General features: G+C 39.3%; 1 protein-coding gene across 2 annotated transcripts in view; it reads right to left on the bottom strand.

Annotated features, from left to right (window-relative positions):
- The window catches only part of TMEM19 (transmembrane protein 19), a 43,573-nt gene extending 28,094 nt beyond the window's left edge, over positions 1–15,479 (bottom strand). Inside the window, exons 1-2 of one of the 2 annotated variants that reach the window (XM_049625974.1) lie at positions 14,768–15,479; positions 12,943–13,056 (exon numbers count right to left, since the gene is read on the bottom strand). In XM_049625974.1, coding sequence (XP_049481931.1) covers positions 12,943–13,056; positions 14,768–14,897 — 244 coding nt within the window. In that variant the 5' untranslated portion in view covers positions 14,898–15,479. The remainder of the gene's footprint in view (positions 1–12,942; positions 13,057–14,767) is intronic. The other variant, XM_049625975.1, reaches the window with a different exon arrangement.

Raw genomic sequence — 15,479 nt, 5'->3', positions numbered from 1 at the left:
CTCTTGATTTTGGCTCAGGTCATGATCCCAGGGTTGTGGGATCAAGCCCTGCACTGGGCTCCATGCTGAGCATGGAGCCTGCTTAAGATTCTTTCTCTCCCTCCCTCTGCCCCTCTTCCCCATGTGTGTGTGCTCTATATAATAAAATAAAAATAAAAAAGAAATTGTTCTTAGTAGTAAAACTTGGTGGCTGAGATAGCAAAGTACCCTAGTTTCTATTACCACAATGGTTAGTAAATTCTACAAAAATGAATGAGACAGAGGATTCTGGAAAGATGGAGGAGTAGGAAGCATTAAGAATCTGTCTTCCCACCTAGACAACAATTGCACAGGCAGAATCTGTCTGACAAAACTTTTTTGGAACTCTGGAGTCTACTGAAGGCTTGTAACTTTCAAAGGAAGGCTTGGAAGGGAAACTGCAGTAATTTTGGTCAGTTTCCCATCACCACTCCCAGCCCCATGGCAGGAAGTACAGGAATTGCAGGAGCAGTCTGCACACAGGTTATGAAAGCCAGGGCAGACAATAAGGACTTGTCTTTCTTTAAAAATTTTTTAATCTTTATTTTTGAAAGAGAGAGAGAGAGAGAGAGAGAGAGAGAGAGAGAGAGAGAACGTGAGCAGGGGAGAGACAGAGAGAGAGGGAGATAGAATCTGAAGCAGGCTCCAGGCTCAGAGCTGTCAGCACAGAGCCTGATGCAGAGCTCTAACACTCCAACCATGAAATCATGACCTGAGCTGAAGTCAGACACCCAAGGGCCCCTGGACTTGTCTTTCAAATATGAGGATTTGTACTCTGATCAATGATTGCTGCTTCTGATAATGCAGATATAGACACAGAGGATGGCAGCCATTGTTGCACTCCACCCCTTACTGTTGCAAGCCCTTTCTTGCTGAAGGAACTTCCAAAGGATTTAAAGGGTTGATTCCAGCCTCCCTTCATTTCTGGTTTTCCTCATTTGGAGAGCCATACATTAAAGACTAGGACATTCGAAAGAAACTGAATTTACGGGGAAAATTAGAAAGTCACAGTGCATACCCAGAGAAAGGTATAGGCTTAGAAAAGACTGGGAAGACCTTAAGTTTACACCTTAGGGTGATCTCTGGCATAGAGACAGCCTGCAACAATCAAAAACAAGACAAAACAAAAACAAAAAAGAGCAAACCTTGGGGACAGGGGAAATTCTGACTTCCAGAGTTACCGTCTTACTAGATTTAAATGTTTAGTTTTCAAGAAAAATATCACAAGGCATACAAAGAAACAGGAAAGTATGGCCCATTCACAGGGGAAAAAAAAAAATCAATGGAGACTGTCACTGGAAGGGCCAGATGGTGGACCTACTAAGCAAAGACCTCAAAACAACAGTCTTAAGGATGCTCAAAGAATGAAAAGAAGACATGAAGAAAGTCAAGAAAACAATATGGAATATGGAAATGCTAATAAAGAGGACAGAAATCTAGAGAAAAAACAAAAGGAAATATTGGAGCTGAAAACAATTCAGTAAAGATTCAAAGGCACATTTGAGCTGGCAGAATAAAGAAATCAATGAACTTGAAGGCAGGCAAAGGAAATTATCCAGCCTGAAGAACAGAAAAAAAAAAAAGACTGAAGAAAAGTGAACAAAGCCTAAGGGACAAGTGGAACAACACACACGTGGGAATCCCAGAAGAAGAAAAGAGGACAAGGGATAGAGAAATTCTTTGAAGAAATAACAGCTGAAACCTTCCCAAGTTTTGTTTTTTTATTAAACTTACCAAGTTTGATGAAAGACACATGTATAAACATGCAAGAAAGCAGCTTACCAAACTCCAAGTAGAATGAATTCAGAGAGCCACATTGAGACACATTATAATCAAACTGTTCAAAGACAAAGACAGTCTTGAAAGCAGAAAAAGGTAAGCAACTCATCACATACGAGTGATCCTCAGTAAGATTATCAACAGATTTCTTATCAGAAATTTTGGAGGCCAGAAGGCTAGAAGGCACAGGGCTGATATACTCAAAGTGTGAAAAGGAAAGAAAAAAAAAAAAAAAAACACCTGTCAAACAAGAGGCTTAAATCTAGCCAAACTATTTTTCAAAAGCAAAGGAGAAATTAAAAGTTTGTAGGTTATTGATGTTATGCTGGCAAAAATTTAAATGAAAATGTTGTAACTCCAGGATGTTAAATGTAATTCTTTTGGTAACCATAAAGAAAACAGTTATAAAATATACACAAAAGGAAATGAGAAAGGAATTCAAACATTCCACTACAAAAAATTAAACACAAAAGAAGACAGTAATACAAAAAATGAGGAACAAAAAAACTGAAAGGCATATAGAAACAAATAGCAAAATGACAGAAATAAGTTTCTCCTTAATTACTTTAAATGTAAGGGGCTAGGGGCGCCTGGCTGGCTCAATTGGTAGAGCACTCTCGATCTCAGGGTTGTAAATTTGAGCCCCACACTGGGTGTAGAGATTACTTACAAAAAAAAAATCTTCCAAAAAAACCCAAGTATGTGTAAGGGGATGAAACACTCTAATCAAAAGACGTAGACTGTCTATGTGAAATAAAAATACATAGTCCAATGCTGTCTACAAAGAATGCACTTTAAAGACACAAAGGGGTTGAAAGTAAAAGGACTGAAAAAAATATCCCATGCAAACAGTAACCAAAAGAGAGCAGGGGGGTGCTATACTAATAACAGACAAAATAGATAAGCTCATTACTACACCTGTGTGACATAACCCCATCTTTTTCTTTCTCTCTTTCTTCTTCTTCTTTTTTTTTTTTTTTTTTTTTTAGTATTTCCTTTCTTTCTGGCATAACATAGATGCTCTAGGTTCTTCCCAAACCTAGTTTTCCCCAGCCCTGGAACCAGTCATTTCTCTGAGGAGCTTTAGTTCATTTCCGTGGCCAATCTCACAGTGTGCTCATTGCTACTGGGGTATATTTACTTTTTTGTGGACAGGACAAGTAAATACATGCATACACATGAACATACAAATATACACACATGCACATACATGTGCACATCTACACATACATACACATACATGTATTTTAGAAATCACAAGATCATACCAAGAGCTCCCATTACAATCCATCTCCACAGATTCTCTTGCTCCTCCTCCTTCCACATTTGTATGCCTCCTTCTTTGGTAAGAACCCCCCAGTTTAAAACAACAATGACAATTTCACTCATTTTCTCAATCCCCTATCACATCTAAAATTTGTAGAATTACTTCACTCTTACTACAACAAAAACAAACCACACCAAAAATAGTTCAGGATTTGTTTGCAATTCTCTTCTTCTCTTAACCCAAGACTGAAGGAATATAGTTAAATACTATGTTTTCTCTTTTTCCCTCCAGTGTGCTTATAGTATTAATTTAAAATACAATTGGGTTCATTTGTTTTAGTTTGCTTTCAGTTGTAGATTTCCCCTTTTCCATCCTTTCTAATTTTATTGCTTAAAATATGTAGAATACTAGCATGATTTCAAAAGTCAAACTTACACAAAAAAGTATATTCAGAGAAGGGTCACTTCCTCCCAGGTCCCTTTGCCCCTCTGACTATATTTTGCTCTCCCTGCATTCTTTGTAGATAACAAACTTCATTATTTTCTAGCTTATCATTCCTGCATTTCTTTTTCGAAAGATATATATATATATATATATATGCATATATATATATATATGTTTTATTTTCCCTTTTTTTTAATTTTTAAAGTTTATTTATTTTGAGAGAGACAGAGAATGAGCAGGGGAGGGGCAGGGAGAGAGGGAAAGAGAGATCCCAAGCAAACTTTACACTGGCGGAGCCCGATGTGGGGCTTGAACTCACGAACCACAAGATCATGACCTGAGCAGAAACCAAGAGTCAGTGGCTTACTGACTGAGCCAACCAGGTACCTCCCTTCTTCTTTATATAAAAGCAGCATTCTCTATTCTCTAAGTCCTTCTCACCTTAAAAGCACATTTAAAAAAAGTTTTATTTATTAATCTCTGCACCCAATGTGGGGCTCAAACTCATGACCCCAAGATTGCAAGTTGCACGATGCTCTGACGAAGCCAGCCAGGTGCCCCTATAATCATATTTTTTATAATAATTTTTTATTGGGTTTTTAAAAAATGTTTATTTTGGGGTAGGGGTGCAGAGAGAGAGGAAAAGAGAGAGCTCCAAGGAAGCTCCATGCTGTCAGTGCAGAGCCCAGTGGGGCTTGATCTCGCGAATTGTGAGATCATGACCTGAGCCAAATCAAGAGTGGATGCTTAATTAACTGAGCCACCCAGGCACCCCTTTTATAGTAATTTTTATAGTTCTCCTTTCAGGGAGAGAGTGTCCTAATTCTGCCTTTGAACACTCGGGTCAGTGGCACCCAAAAAATTTACATTTATTGTTAATTAGTCTCTCATGAGCTTGGCTGCTTTAAGTCTAAGTTTCCAGTTTAGAGTCGGTGTGTGAAAAAAATCCACCTGCTGGCCCTGCAGGGTTGGGGACCAGTTTCCTAGAATGTGATCATCACACCAAGGCACTGTTATCTTGTGTGGCCCTGTCCAGACTGCTTGCTTGTATTTCTAAGTACAAATTCTTCCATCCCTGTCTAACTTTATTGTTAACAATTTCCATTCTCAGGGCACGTGGATGGCTCAGTCAGCATTAAGAGGATGTGACTCTTAGTTTCAGAGTCATGAGTTCAAGCCCCATGTTGAATGTGAGGCCTAGTTAAAATTTAAACAAACAAAAAACCCCCCAAAAAACAATTTCCATTCTCTGTAACTTTTAAGATAAATATATTCAGTGTTGTCATATAAAGATTTTTGTTAACACATTAAACAAAACTATTACTAGAAAAGATATTAAGCAGGTGTTAATATTTACTTAATAAATGAGTATGAAATAGTATCTTCTTAAATAACAGAACAGGGGACCAGGTTTTTATTTTTGTAGAAACTCTGATTAGCTCAACATTCAGATACTGCAACTAGTGAGACATTTATTGATTGATCACTCGAGAGATACTCAAATATTGGCATTTTACTCAAGTTTATCAAGCTTAGTACTTTAAGTAGGCTCCACGACGCTGAGATGAAGACCTAAGATGATATCAAGAGTCAGATGCTTAACGGACTGAGTCACCCAGGCACTCCAACTTTAGTGCATTCTAATTTAAAGTGTAAGAAGTAGGGGGCGCCTGGGTGGCTCAGTCGGTTGAGTGTCTGACCCTTATTTTTGGCTCAGGTCATGAGCTCATGGTTTGGGGGTGTGAGCCCCAAGTTGGGCTGCCAGTGTGGAGCCTGCATGGGATTCTCTCTCTCCCTCTCTGCCCCTCCCCCACTTTCTTTCTCTCTTTCTCTCTCAAAATAAACTTAAAAAAATAAATAAAGCGCAAGAAGTAGGGTAATGCTGTATAAAGTACTAACAAAGTACTTTAGCTCTGGAGTTGAACAGTCTGGAGTTCAAACTTTGGCTCCTCCAGTTACCTCTGAATAACTAAATGTTTCCCAACTGTAAGCCTCAACTTTTCATTGGTGAAATAATAACAGCAATTCCTACCTCATTGGCTTGCTGTGAAAAGTTAAATAATTTTTATAATATACTTATTATATTACGCAGATGTAGAAGGCCTTTAATAAATGTTAACTAATATCACTGGCAATCAAAGCAGCTGCAGTGGAAAAACCTATTCAACCTTGAAGTTTTTTTCAATTGATTTTACAGTATTACAAAAGTAGTACATAACTATTGGAGGAGAAAGCCAAAAATATGGAAGTATACATAGTAAATGTGAAAATGTCTCTGTACACCCCCACACTCCCATCCCTTCTCTATAGTCACTATTAACAATTCGTTCCACTGTTTGTAAACAAACCCAGAGTAGGAGGGCCCTAAAACAACCTATACTGAAATGCTACCAGTCATCTACATCCTTTTTACTTCAACCACCTTAAAATACCACAGGAAGTGATCAATGTTCATATGGATGACAGGTTCAGAATGAGGAAATAAATCAAAGGCAATGTACTTTGAAAGAATGATTTCTTTCATGTAGTCTAAAAATATCTTGGAATTTTTTGCAACTGCTAGCTATGCCTGAACTCTTAAATTAGTAACTGCAGTTTCCAGTTCTAGATTCCATCTCCTGGAACCACCTCTGGAATCTCTAATTGTCAGTAATAAAAACTGATATGAAAAACAAAAGGGTGCTCTCAAAGCACTTCAAGATTCAAGAATTATGGCTGCCTTCTGAGTTTTAAACAGGTAAATTCTGCACTTAACAGAGCCATAGGGGGAAGTAAAACAACACTGTCTACAAATGTCACTGATAGCAGGAGTAGAGTTACACCCCAAATTTCAACCATGGTGACCTGGGTATAATAACCCTGAGAGGCAGAAAAGGGAAAGGCAGGACTAGAATTTTATAATTTAATCAACTCAAATATAATCAATTCTATCATAGGTAATCTACTACAGAAAGACTGTGGGAATCAACAGAAGGCTCATTAGCCCAAAATAAAGAACATGAAGGCCAAAGAACCAGAAGTTGGCAGACTTGTTGAATTCCGTACAAGGGATAGGACCCTTTGACTGGTGGATTTGCAATACTGGAGACAGGGAAACTGAAGGACTCCATAAAAATCTGCTTTCTGTTCCTTTTCCTGCTTCTGTTCTTGCTAGGACCTGCACCCCCACTTTATACATGCCTCATAAAGCAAACAGTGTATATCCTCCTTGTAAGGGACAAGGAGTTAATGATTTCTTTAGAATAGATAACTTCTAAGGAAGGACCAGGTAAGAATGACCCGAGGAAGCCAGCATATGTGTATTCCAGACCACTGGTGCTAGACATCTTGACCAAGGCCCCCTGGCTCCAAGAAATAACACCTGGACCTTCTCCTTTGTTCTAACTGGTTCCTGGATGCCTAAAAAAACACATACACCAGACCACAATCCTCATTAAAACCCCACACGCCAAACAAAGATGGGACTCTCTCTCCTTTCCTTTCTGTGTCTCCCTCTGTCTGTATTTGGACTCTATATCTTCCATAAACTTCACTTTCATTTCATGCTGACTCACATTTGATTTCTACCCTGCGCACAGTCAGGGATTCTCTTGGTTGGTCCTGTGTGACCCCCATCTGGGTCTTTAGACTCGGCTTGCTGGCATCATATAGACTGTTTCTCAGACTTAGTACTCACCAAAGAAAAGTTCTGGTTATAATCTTACTTCTCAAGTGGCCTGACTACAAGAATTGGGCATGCCTCAGCAGTGATGTTTTTATTCAGTCTGCAATCAACTAGTTCCATATATCTTTTTAAAGACATACTTTATTATTATTATTTTTAAAGTAAGCTCCACACCCATTGTGGGACTTGAACTCATGACTCTGAGATCAAGAGTCACATATTCTACTGACTGAGCCAGCCAGGCACCCTGACTAGTTCCATATTAATCAGATTAATAAAAGTGGTATACTGATTGCTAATACCAGTCCCTCGTGACAATGAACAACATAAACTGGTTTTCTTAGGTCTTATCAACTCTGGGTACCTGATAGAATGAGGCTTCTATTTCAGAAAGATCGATCACCAGATCCGAACCATGGTGACCCAAAAGAGGTAAGGCCACCCTCTGTAAGACCACATGGAATACAACCACTAGCCTTTCCAGACAATACTCCATTTGTGTGCATTTCCATTACATTTACAATATATATTTCTGGGGATTAAATGCCTCAAACCTGGGGTGCCTGGGTGGCTCAGTTGGTTAAGCGTCCGACTTCGGCTCAGGTCATGATCTCACAGTTTGTGAGTTTGAGCCCCACATCAGGTTCTGTGCTGACAGCTCAGAGCCTGGAGCCTGCTTTGGATTCTGTGTCTCCCTCAATCTCTGCCCCTCCCCTGTTCACTCTCTCTCTCTCTCAAAAATAAATAAAACATTAAAAAAATTTAATAGTAAATGCCTCAAGCCCATCTTATTTATCTCTGTTCCCTAAAACTGTAAGTTCTCTAACAGTGGTATTTTTTTTAGGTTTTCATTTAAATTATAGTTAGTTGGAGTGCCTGGGGTCTTAGTTAAGCATCCAACTCTTGATTTCGGCTCAAATCATGATCTTGCAGTTCATAGGATTGAGCCCCGTGTCAGGCTCCATGCTGACAGCAAGGAGCCTGCTTGGGATTCTCTCTCTTCCTCTCTCTCTCAAAAGAAATAAAGAACTTTAAAAAAAAAAATAAATTCTAGTTATTTAACATATAGTATAATATTGGTTTCAGGAGTGACAGTGGGATTTTTATCCATTTTGTTTACTACTAAATCCTAAGTGTCCAGGACAGTGCCTGGCATACAGGGAACCCTAACTATATATTTGTTGAATGAATGAATGAATGAATGAGAAAAAATGGTAAACCATTATGCCTAATAGTCTTGGTAGGTAAAATCAAATTTAAAATTGTCAAGTCAAAAAACTGATGACGGATTGTCCATTCTGAGCTCAAAGGAATACAATGACTAGTAATACTTCCTTAGAGTAAATCATTTACACAGTGCTTCCCAGTGCTTTATAATCACTTTCCCATATATTCCCTCATGTGATCCTCCTTATTCTAGAAATAATCTCTCTCAAAGAGATCAGAGGCCTCCACTTCAGTGTTCACCTTAAGCACTGCCTCAACCCCTCCTCTCTTCCATCATCACCGAAGTACGTGTTCCAGTGTCATAGGGGGCTCTTAACACCCATATCCTGAGGAAGTTCTGAAACTCTTCTCGATCCCAAGCACACTAAAGGCATGATATGGACAACCTTAGTAAAATTCCTATGACTGTGAACAGTAGTGGAAGGAAGACAATAACAGTAACTAACATCTATAAAATACTTAATGTGTGTGCCAGGTACTGTGCTAACCTTTGTACATGGATGGCTTCTCATAGATCAATGCTGTAGATAATATAATTTATTCTCACTTTACAGATAGGCAAATGACAACACTGATGGTTTAAGTAATTTATAGTCATACTCCAGGATGGTATTCCCAAGTCCTATATAATTTGAACTAGCATTACAATTTTTTTTTTGTTCTTAAGGGAAAAAAAAAAAAAAAGCTCCAAACAAAAGATACCAATATTCATGGAATGAAATGATTAGAAAAAAGAACAGAGGTTTTAAAATCAATGTACAGGGGTGACTGGGTGGCTTGGTCGGTTGAGCGTCCTCTTGATATCAGCTCAGGTCATGATCTCACAGTTCCTGAGTTCAAGCTGCACATTGGGCTCTGTGCTGACACACACAGCTTGCTTGGGATTCTCCCAATCACCTCCCTCTCCTTTCTCCCCTCCAATAAATAAAAAAAAACATTAAAAAGAATCAATCATATATTTCCTAAGTACCTGTTATGCATGTAACACTATTCAAAGAAGCATGGGACACAGAAGCATAAGATCCACTCCTGTCTTCTGGGAGTTTACAATACAATCGAAAGCACACAATAAATCACTAATAGTAAATGTTTATATAATGCTCTATAGCTTTTTAAAAATTTTTTTAAACTTTTTAATTTTTTTTTGAGAGAGAGAGAGAGAGAGAGAGAGACAGAGCATGAATGGGGGAAGAGCAGAGAAAGAAGGAGATGCAGAATCCAAAGCAGGCTCCAGGCTCTGAGCTGTCAGCCCAGAGCCCAATGCAGGGCTTGAACCCACGAACTGTGAGATCATGACCTGAGCCGAAGTCAGACGCTTAACTGACTGAGCCACCCAGGCACCCCTAACGCTCTATAGCTTAAACAGACATATTGTCCCATACATTATCTTGTCTGAACCTCACCAATAAGCCCTAAGGAACTATTTCATAAGAGATGAAGAAACTGAGACTCCAAATTGTTAGGCAATGTGGTAAAATGTGGGGAAATAGGTTCTACTTACATAAATGGGTTAGAAAAAGCTTAGGGTGGAAAGCAGCTGCCACAGGGCAAAAATGCCCAAGGTTAGCTAGCAAGATATTGTAATGGGATCACAAATACTTCCATCTGACGCCAATATACTATTGTACTCTGATCACAAACTCCACTTGCCCCCACACCCTTTGCTTCTTACGCACACAACTTAATGATTACTGATTGTTTTCTCCACGTTCACATGTGTAAGATCTTGTTTTCTTCATGTTCACCCACATGGGTAATATCTTGTAAGCTCAATAAATGTGGAGACGAAACCCCTATTTGGGGCTCTTGTCTCTTCCTGGACACAAGCCTCTCTTGTATTCAATTCTGCATCCGTTCTCTTGCTGGACAAGAGAGAACTCCAGACTCATAGTATGTGACAGCAAACTTCACTGAGATAGCAAGTGGAAGTCTCAGAATTCAAATACGTATCTTCTAATTCTAAATCAAGCTAGGCAGGAGAGGAATAGAAGCCCAAGGACTAGAAGGCAGGAAAGCAAATGGTAGCAGGAAAGAAACAAAAGTAGAGATCGGAAAAGGAAAAGCAGGGCAATATACAACATGGAAACCAGGGAAGACAGAATTTCAGGAAGGACTTGCCCTTTCTATATGTCAAGAATGATAATAATCAAGGCAAGACTACTTGAGAAAGGACATTTTTAACAAAGCATAACTATGTGTTATATTCAAACAGAAACCAAATTATTCACTTTAAATTTTTTTTTTTAATGTTTATTTTTGAGACAGAGCATGATGGGGGAGGGGCAGAGAGAGAGGGAGACACAGAAACGGAAGCAGGCTCCAGGCTCTGAGCCATCAGCCCAGAGCCCGACGCGGGGCTCGAACTCACGAACGTGAGTTCGTGACCTGAGCTGAAGTCGGACGCTCAATCGACTGAGCCACCCAGGTGCCCCCCAAATTATTCACTTTAAGTGAGTTAATACTTCCAAAGTGCTAACAGCAGTGCCTGGTACACAGTATACGCAACATAAGCATTTGCTAAACAGATAAAACATAACCATTCCTAAATTATATGGCAAGACAAAATATATGTCAATATGGTCTGTTAACTGTAATTCTCAATTACCCTCATGGGAGGGAAAAAAGTCCTTGAACAATGTTTCTCAATCATAAAGGAAGAGACTTAGCATGATTCTGAAGAACTGCCTGAAAATAAGCAGCCAATAAATGCTGGCTATGTCTATGCACTGAGCTAGGAACTTTATTGTGATTACCTGATTTAATTCTTACTGCAACCCGTAAGAATGAAATCAGAAATAGATCAAGGATTTATAGGGCCTGGTGCTTATAAATTAAAAAAAAAAAAATATATATATATACGTACATATATATATATGTATACATATATACACACACATACACACACAAACATAGCTCTTACCTTTGTAAAATTTACAAAACCATAGGACCATGAGCATACACTGCTAGGGTTCTTCCCAAGGCCTTAGAAGGTACCACTGCAAGTGAAGATGCCATGAAGTTTAAGCTGTATTAACTTCATGGTAGTTCTTTAGGTTGGATATTAAAAATCCCATTTCACTGAAGAGAAAACTAAGGCATAGGGAGGTTAAGTGACTCTCCCAAAGCCATAACTAATATTCATTTATTTTTATTTTATTTTTTTAACTTAAAAAAATGTTTATTTATTTATTTATTTTTTTTTTAATTTTTTTTTCAACGTTTTTTATTTATTTTTGGGACAGAGAGAGACAGAGCATGAACGGGGGAGGGGCAGAGAGAGAGGGAGACACAGAATCGGAAACAGGCTCCAGGCTCCGAGCCATCAGCCCAGAGCCTGACGCGGGGCTCGAACTCACGTACCGCGAGATCGTGACCTGGCTGAAGTCGGACGCTTAACCGACTGCGCCACCCAGGCGCCCCAAAAAAATGTTTATTTTTGAAAGAGAGCAAACATGTGAGCAGGGAAGGGGCAGATAGAGAGGGAGACAGAGAATCCCAAGCAGGCTCCATGCTGTCAGTGCAGAGCTGGACAGGGGACCTGAACTCACGAACCATGAAATCATGACCTGAGCCGAAGTCAGATGCTTAACTGACTGAGCCACCCAGGCACCTGCTGTAACTATCATTCAAATCCATCCTGCCTGATTCTAGCACTTGTTCTTTTACCCATCATGTTATATTGCTTCCATGAAGGCCTGCTCAAGTTTATAAAACTTTGAGAAACATCTGCTCTATGTGAATACAGTGGCAGCAGAGTGTGTTTACAGTGCTAAGTTAGGCTAATGAGCAATATTTTGCAGGTTAGATAGGTGGCTTCAAGACCTGCCAGTTCTGAATAATTGTCATTCCATAGTGATCTTATCTAGTGATCCATGTAGTAATTGAGGGGGATTCTCATGTCTTAGGATTTAAAACACTGCCAGGAATGAAAGTCTCAATGTCATATCAGACCATGTCACCCCACTGATCTGAGGCAGGTGAGGTTCCACCTAGTTTGAAATAGAACTTGAAACCTTGTCCTTGTTCACAGTCACATCCTCAGTTTCTAGAAGAGTGGCATATAGTAAGTGCTCAATAAATATGTGCTAAAAGAACAGATAAATGGCCTATCCCTAACTCAGTTCTGAAAAACATATCTAGGATACTTAATTTGTACTGCTCTGCTTGAGGCTACTAATAGCGATTTCCAAGAACAATTCTTTCCACCAGTTCCTCTACGTTACACCTAGGAGTTCTCTAGCATTTCTGCCAGCAGATAATTTAATACAACTAAAGGAGCAGAATAATTAAGGAACTGAAAAAAAAAGCTATCCTATTAATCTACTTGACATCAATTACAAAGATAAATTTGAACATTACACTGAGTATGTTAGTATCTGCAATTTTGACAGAATAGGAATGCTGAGCAATAAATCACTTTATCATTGTCTAAAATACATAACATTGTGACTGTCGTCTCATATATCTGGAATTTAGAAAACATGGTTTTAAATTATATTAGCAAGCACTTATTATATAGTTAACATTCAAAAGAAAAACATACCTCCTAAAGCCCCACTGTGGTCTAGACTTTTCTTCTTAAAGCCATTAGAGACAATCAAAACAGGAACGACAACGGAAAACAGCCAACGCCAAGGAGAAATAGGCTGTAAATTACCTAAAAATTATAAAGATAGAGCACAAATTGTGTGAAGCCTGCACATGTTAGTCCTGGCTGTAAACTCTGATTAACTGCATTCTGGATTAAAATACTGGCATAAGTAGGGAAACAGAGATGAAGTCACCAAAGTAAAATATGTTGAGACTTTTATATTTCCAGAGAGACAATCCTACTGGGGAATGACCAAATAAGTCCTGTCCAAGTTTTGATATTTCATACATATGTGGAGATTTGAAATGATTCTCTATAGTTCACCATTGTTTTGGAAAGGAGGCATGTATTAAATCTCAAGAACTGCATAAAGCAAACTATTAACAGGATCCAATTATTTCACTTTCTGCCTTGTAGAGAGGTTTTTTTTTGTTTGTGTGTGTGTGTGTGTGTGTGTGTGTGTTTTAAAGTAACATTCTCACAAGCTATACACCTCAATTCAACAATTAGCAACTGAGTTTTCCAAAGGTTGCATCCAGCTCACAGGTATTTTGTTTGGCTAACATAATGTTTTCAAACAATTGGAAGTTAATATTTAAGATTAGGATATTTCAGTATAAAAATTCAGAACCTTCGCTTATGTTTTAAAATGTGGAAGTTCAGGCTCACGTGGCAGAATTGACTGTAGTGGAGAGAGGCCTCCTCCCATATACAGGCCATTGTTTTCCCCTTTAAAGTCCCCACCATTCCTGACAGACTCGTACACACAAGACTGAGTGATTACGGTAAGGAAAAATGTGAACTATTGCCTGAGCCCATGTTTCTATCAAAAATGGGAAAATGGAAGACAAAGAGGGCCAAATGTTCAACCAAAAAATTCTATTTCTGAAAATGAAAACTATTCCCATGTGTTTAAGATGCAATGATCATGTTCCTGGCCCCAGAGGGACACTTGGGTTTACAGATCCTGGTTTATTCCATTGCGTTCAAGCAATAGTTAATACTAGCGCACACCAGAATCTTCTCCCATACCTCTCCTCCCTAAACCCTCATCCCCTACTGTGAGTCATTATGAACCAACTCTGAAAGCTTCTGAACCCTGAAGAATACCCATTCAATTATTCACATGTCTGCAGAAGGGTAAGTTCTGAGATGGCAATCGCTTTATCACTCTACTTTTCACTTTTCCTTTCAGCTGAACAGTATTCCATTTTTACAGGGGTACCAAGGAATTTGTGTAAAGGCATATGTATGCTCTTAGGAGGTGTCAAAACTATCAAGATTTGAGTCCAGAGTACGCAATGTGGTTTCAGACTTTAAAAGGAATCTGTTCTTCTGAAGTGACTAAAACAGCAGACAAATCCTCCAACTCTCCAAATGTAAACATTATACCACCTTTCATTTTTACTGTGATTTTTTACAGGATACGAGAAACTGATAGTTACAAATATTCTTATTTAAAAATCACTGCAGTTGTTTTACAAAACCATGTTTCATTTCACTTATTTCTCAAGATAGATGTAATAACTACATACAACATAAAAACATTTTGAAATAGGTTTAACTAGTATTATCCACAAGCTGTGTTTATTAAAGGTTCTAAAATGTTCAAGGCAGTGATTACATTTTAATGTTTGTAAATTCGGACCATGGGAGTTAAGTAAACACAACAGTTCATAACCACTCAGAGGACAGGAGTTTTGGATTTCGTTAATGTGACTATTTTCAATTCCACCAATTAGCTTATAGAAAAACAACTTAGAACATTCATACTTACCATAATAGGTGCTTGCAGTCATAGACATAATCCAGAAAGCTAAAGAAATGCAAATGATCAGGCTCAATATAACTATATTAGTGATCATCTTTATATATTTTTTGCATATATTGTCGTTAAGATCTGTCATGGAAAGTAAGGATATGAACGAGCCCCCGAGGGAGAAAATATACAGTGTTCCTAATTAAAAAAATCAGTCATTTAAGTTGCCAGCAAAAAACTCATGTAGAGGCAAACGTAAATGCGAACGTCTCCCACCGACCGAAAAAAAACCCCAAAAAACCTGAAACTATTTCCGGAAACTTCGGCAGGTGGAGAGCTGAAACTCCCGTGGGCGAGGTTAACACTTCACTGGAAAAGCAAAGCCCACCCCCGCAGAGTGCCGGTTCCTAGTCGGCGGTCACTTCACACCGCAACTCAGCAGGGTGGAAAGCGACGGAAAAGCGGAATCAGCCAATCGCTGGTCTTAGGACCGTGGGCTCCGCCTCCACCTCCCGCCCGCGCGTCGACGCGGGCCGCAAAAAGACAAGGTGCGCAGCCAGAGCCCAGGTGGGTCCAGGCGGTGAGCCCAGCGCAATGGAGCGCGGTCACATCCCGACCGCTGCGCGCGCCGCTTCAGAATCCTGGTACAGCCCGCCTGGGCCGAGGTTCCCGGACCTCAGCCCCGCGGCGAGTCGCGTCTCCCTTTCCTGCGCGCATGCGCTGCGGCCGC

This window comes from Panthera uncia, chromosome B4, assembly GCF_023721935.1.
Source record: "Panthera uncia isolate 11264 chromosome B4, Puncia_PCG_1.0, whole genome shotgun sequence".
In the NCBI taxonomy this organism is placed as follows: domain Eukaryota; kingdom Metazoa; phylum Chordata; class Mammalia; order Carnivora; family Felidae; genus Panthera; species Panthera uncia.
This window is presented reverse-complemented; position numbering and strand designations above follow the sequence as displayed.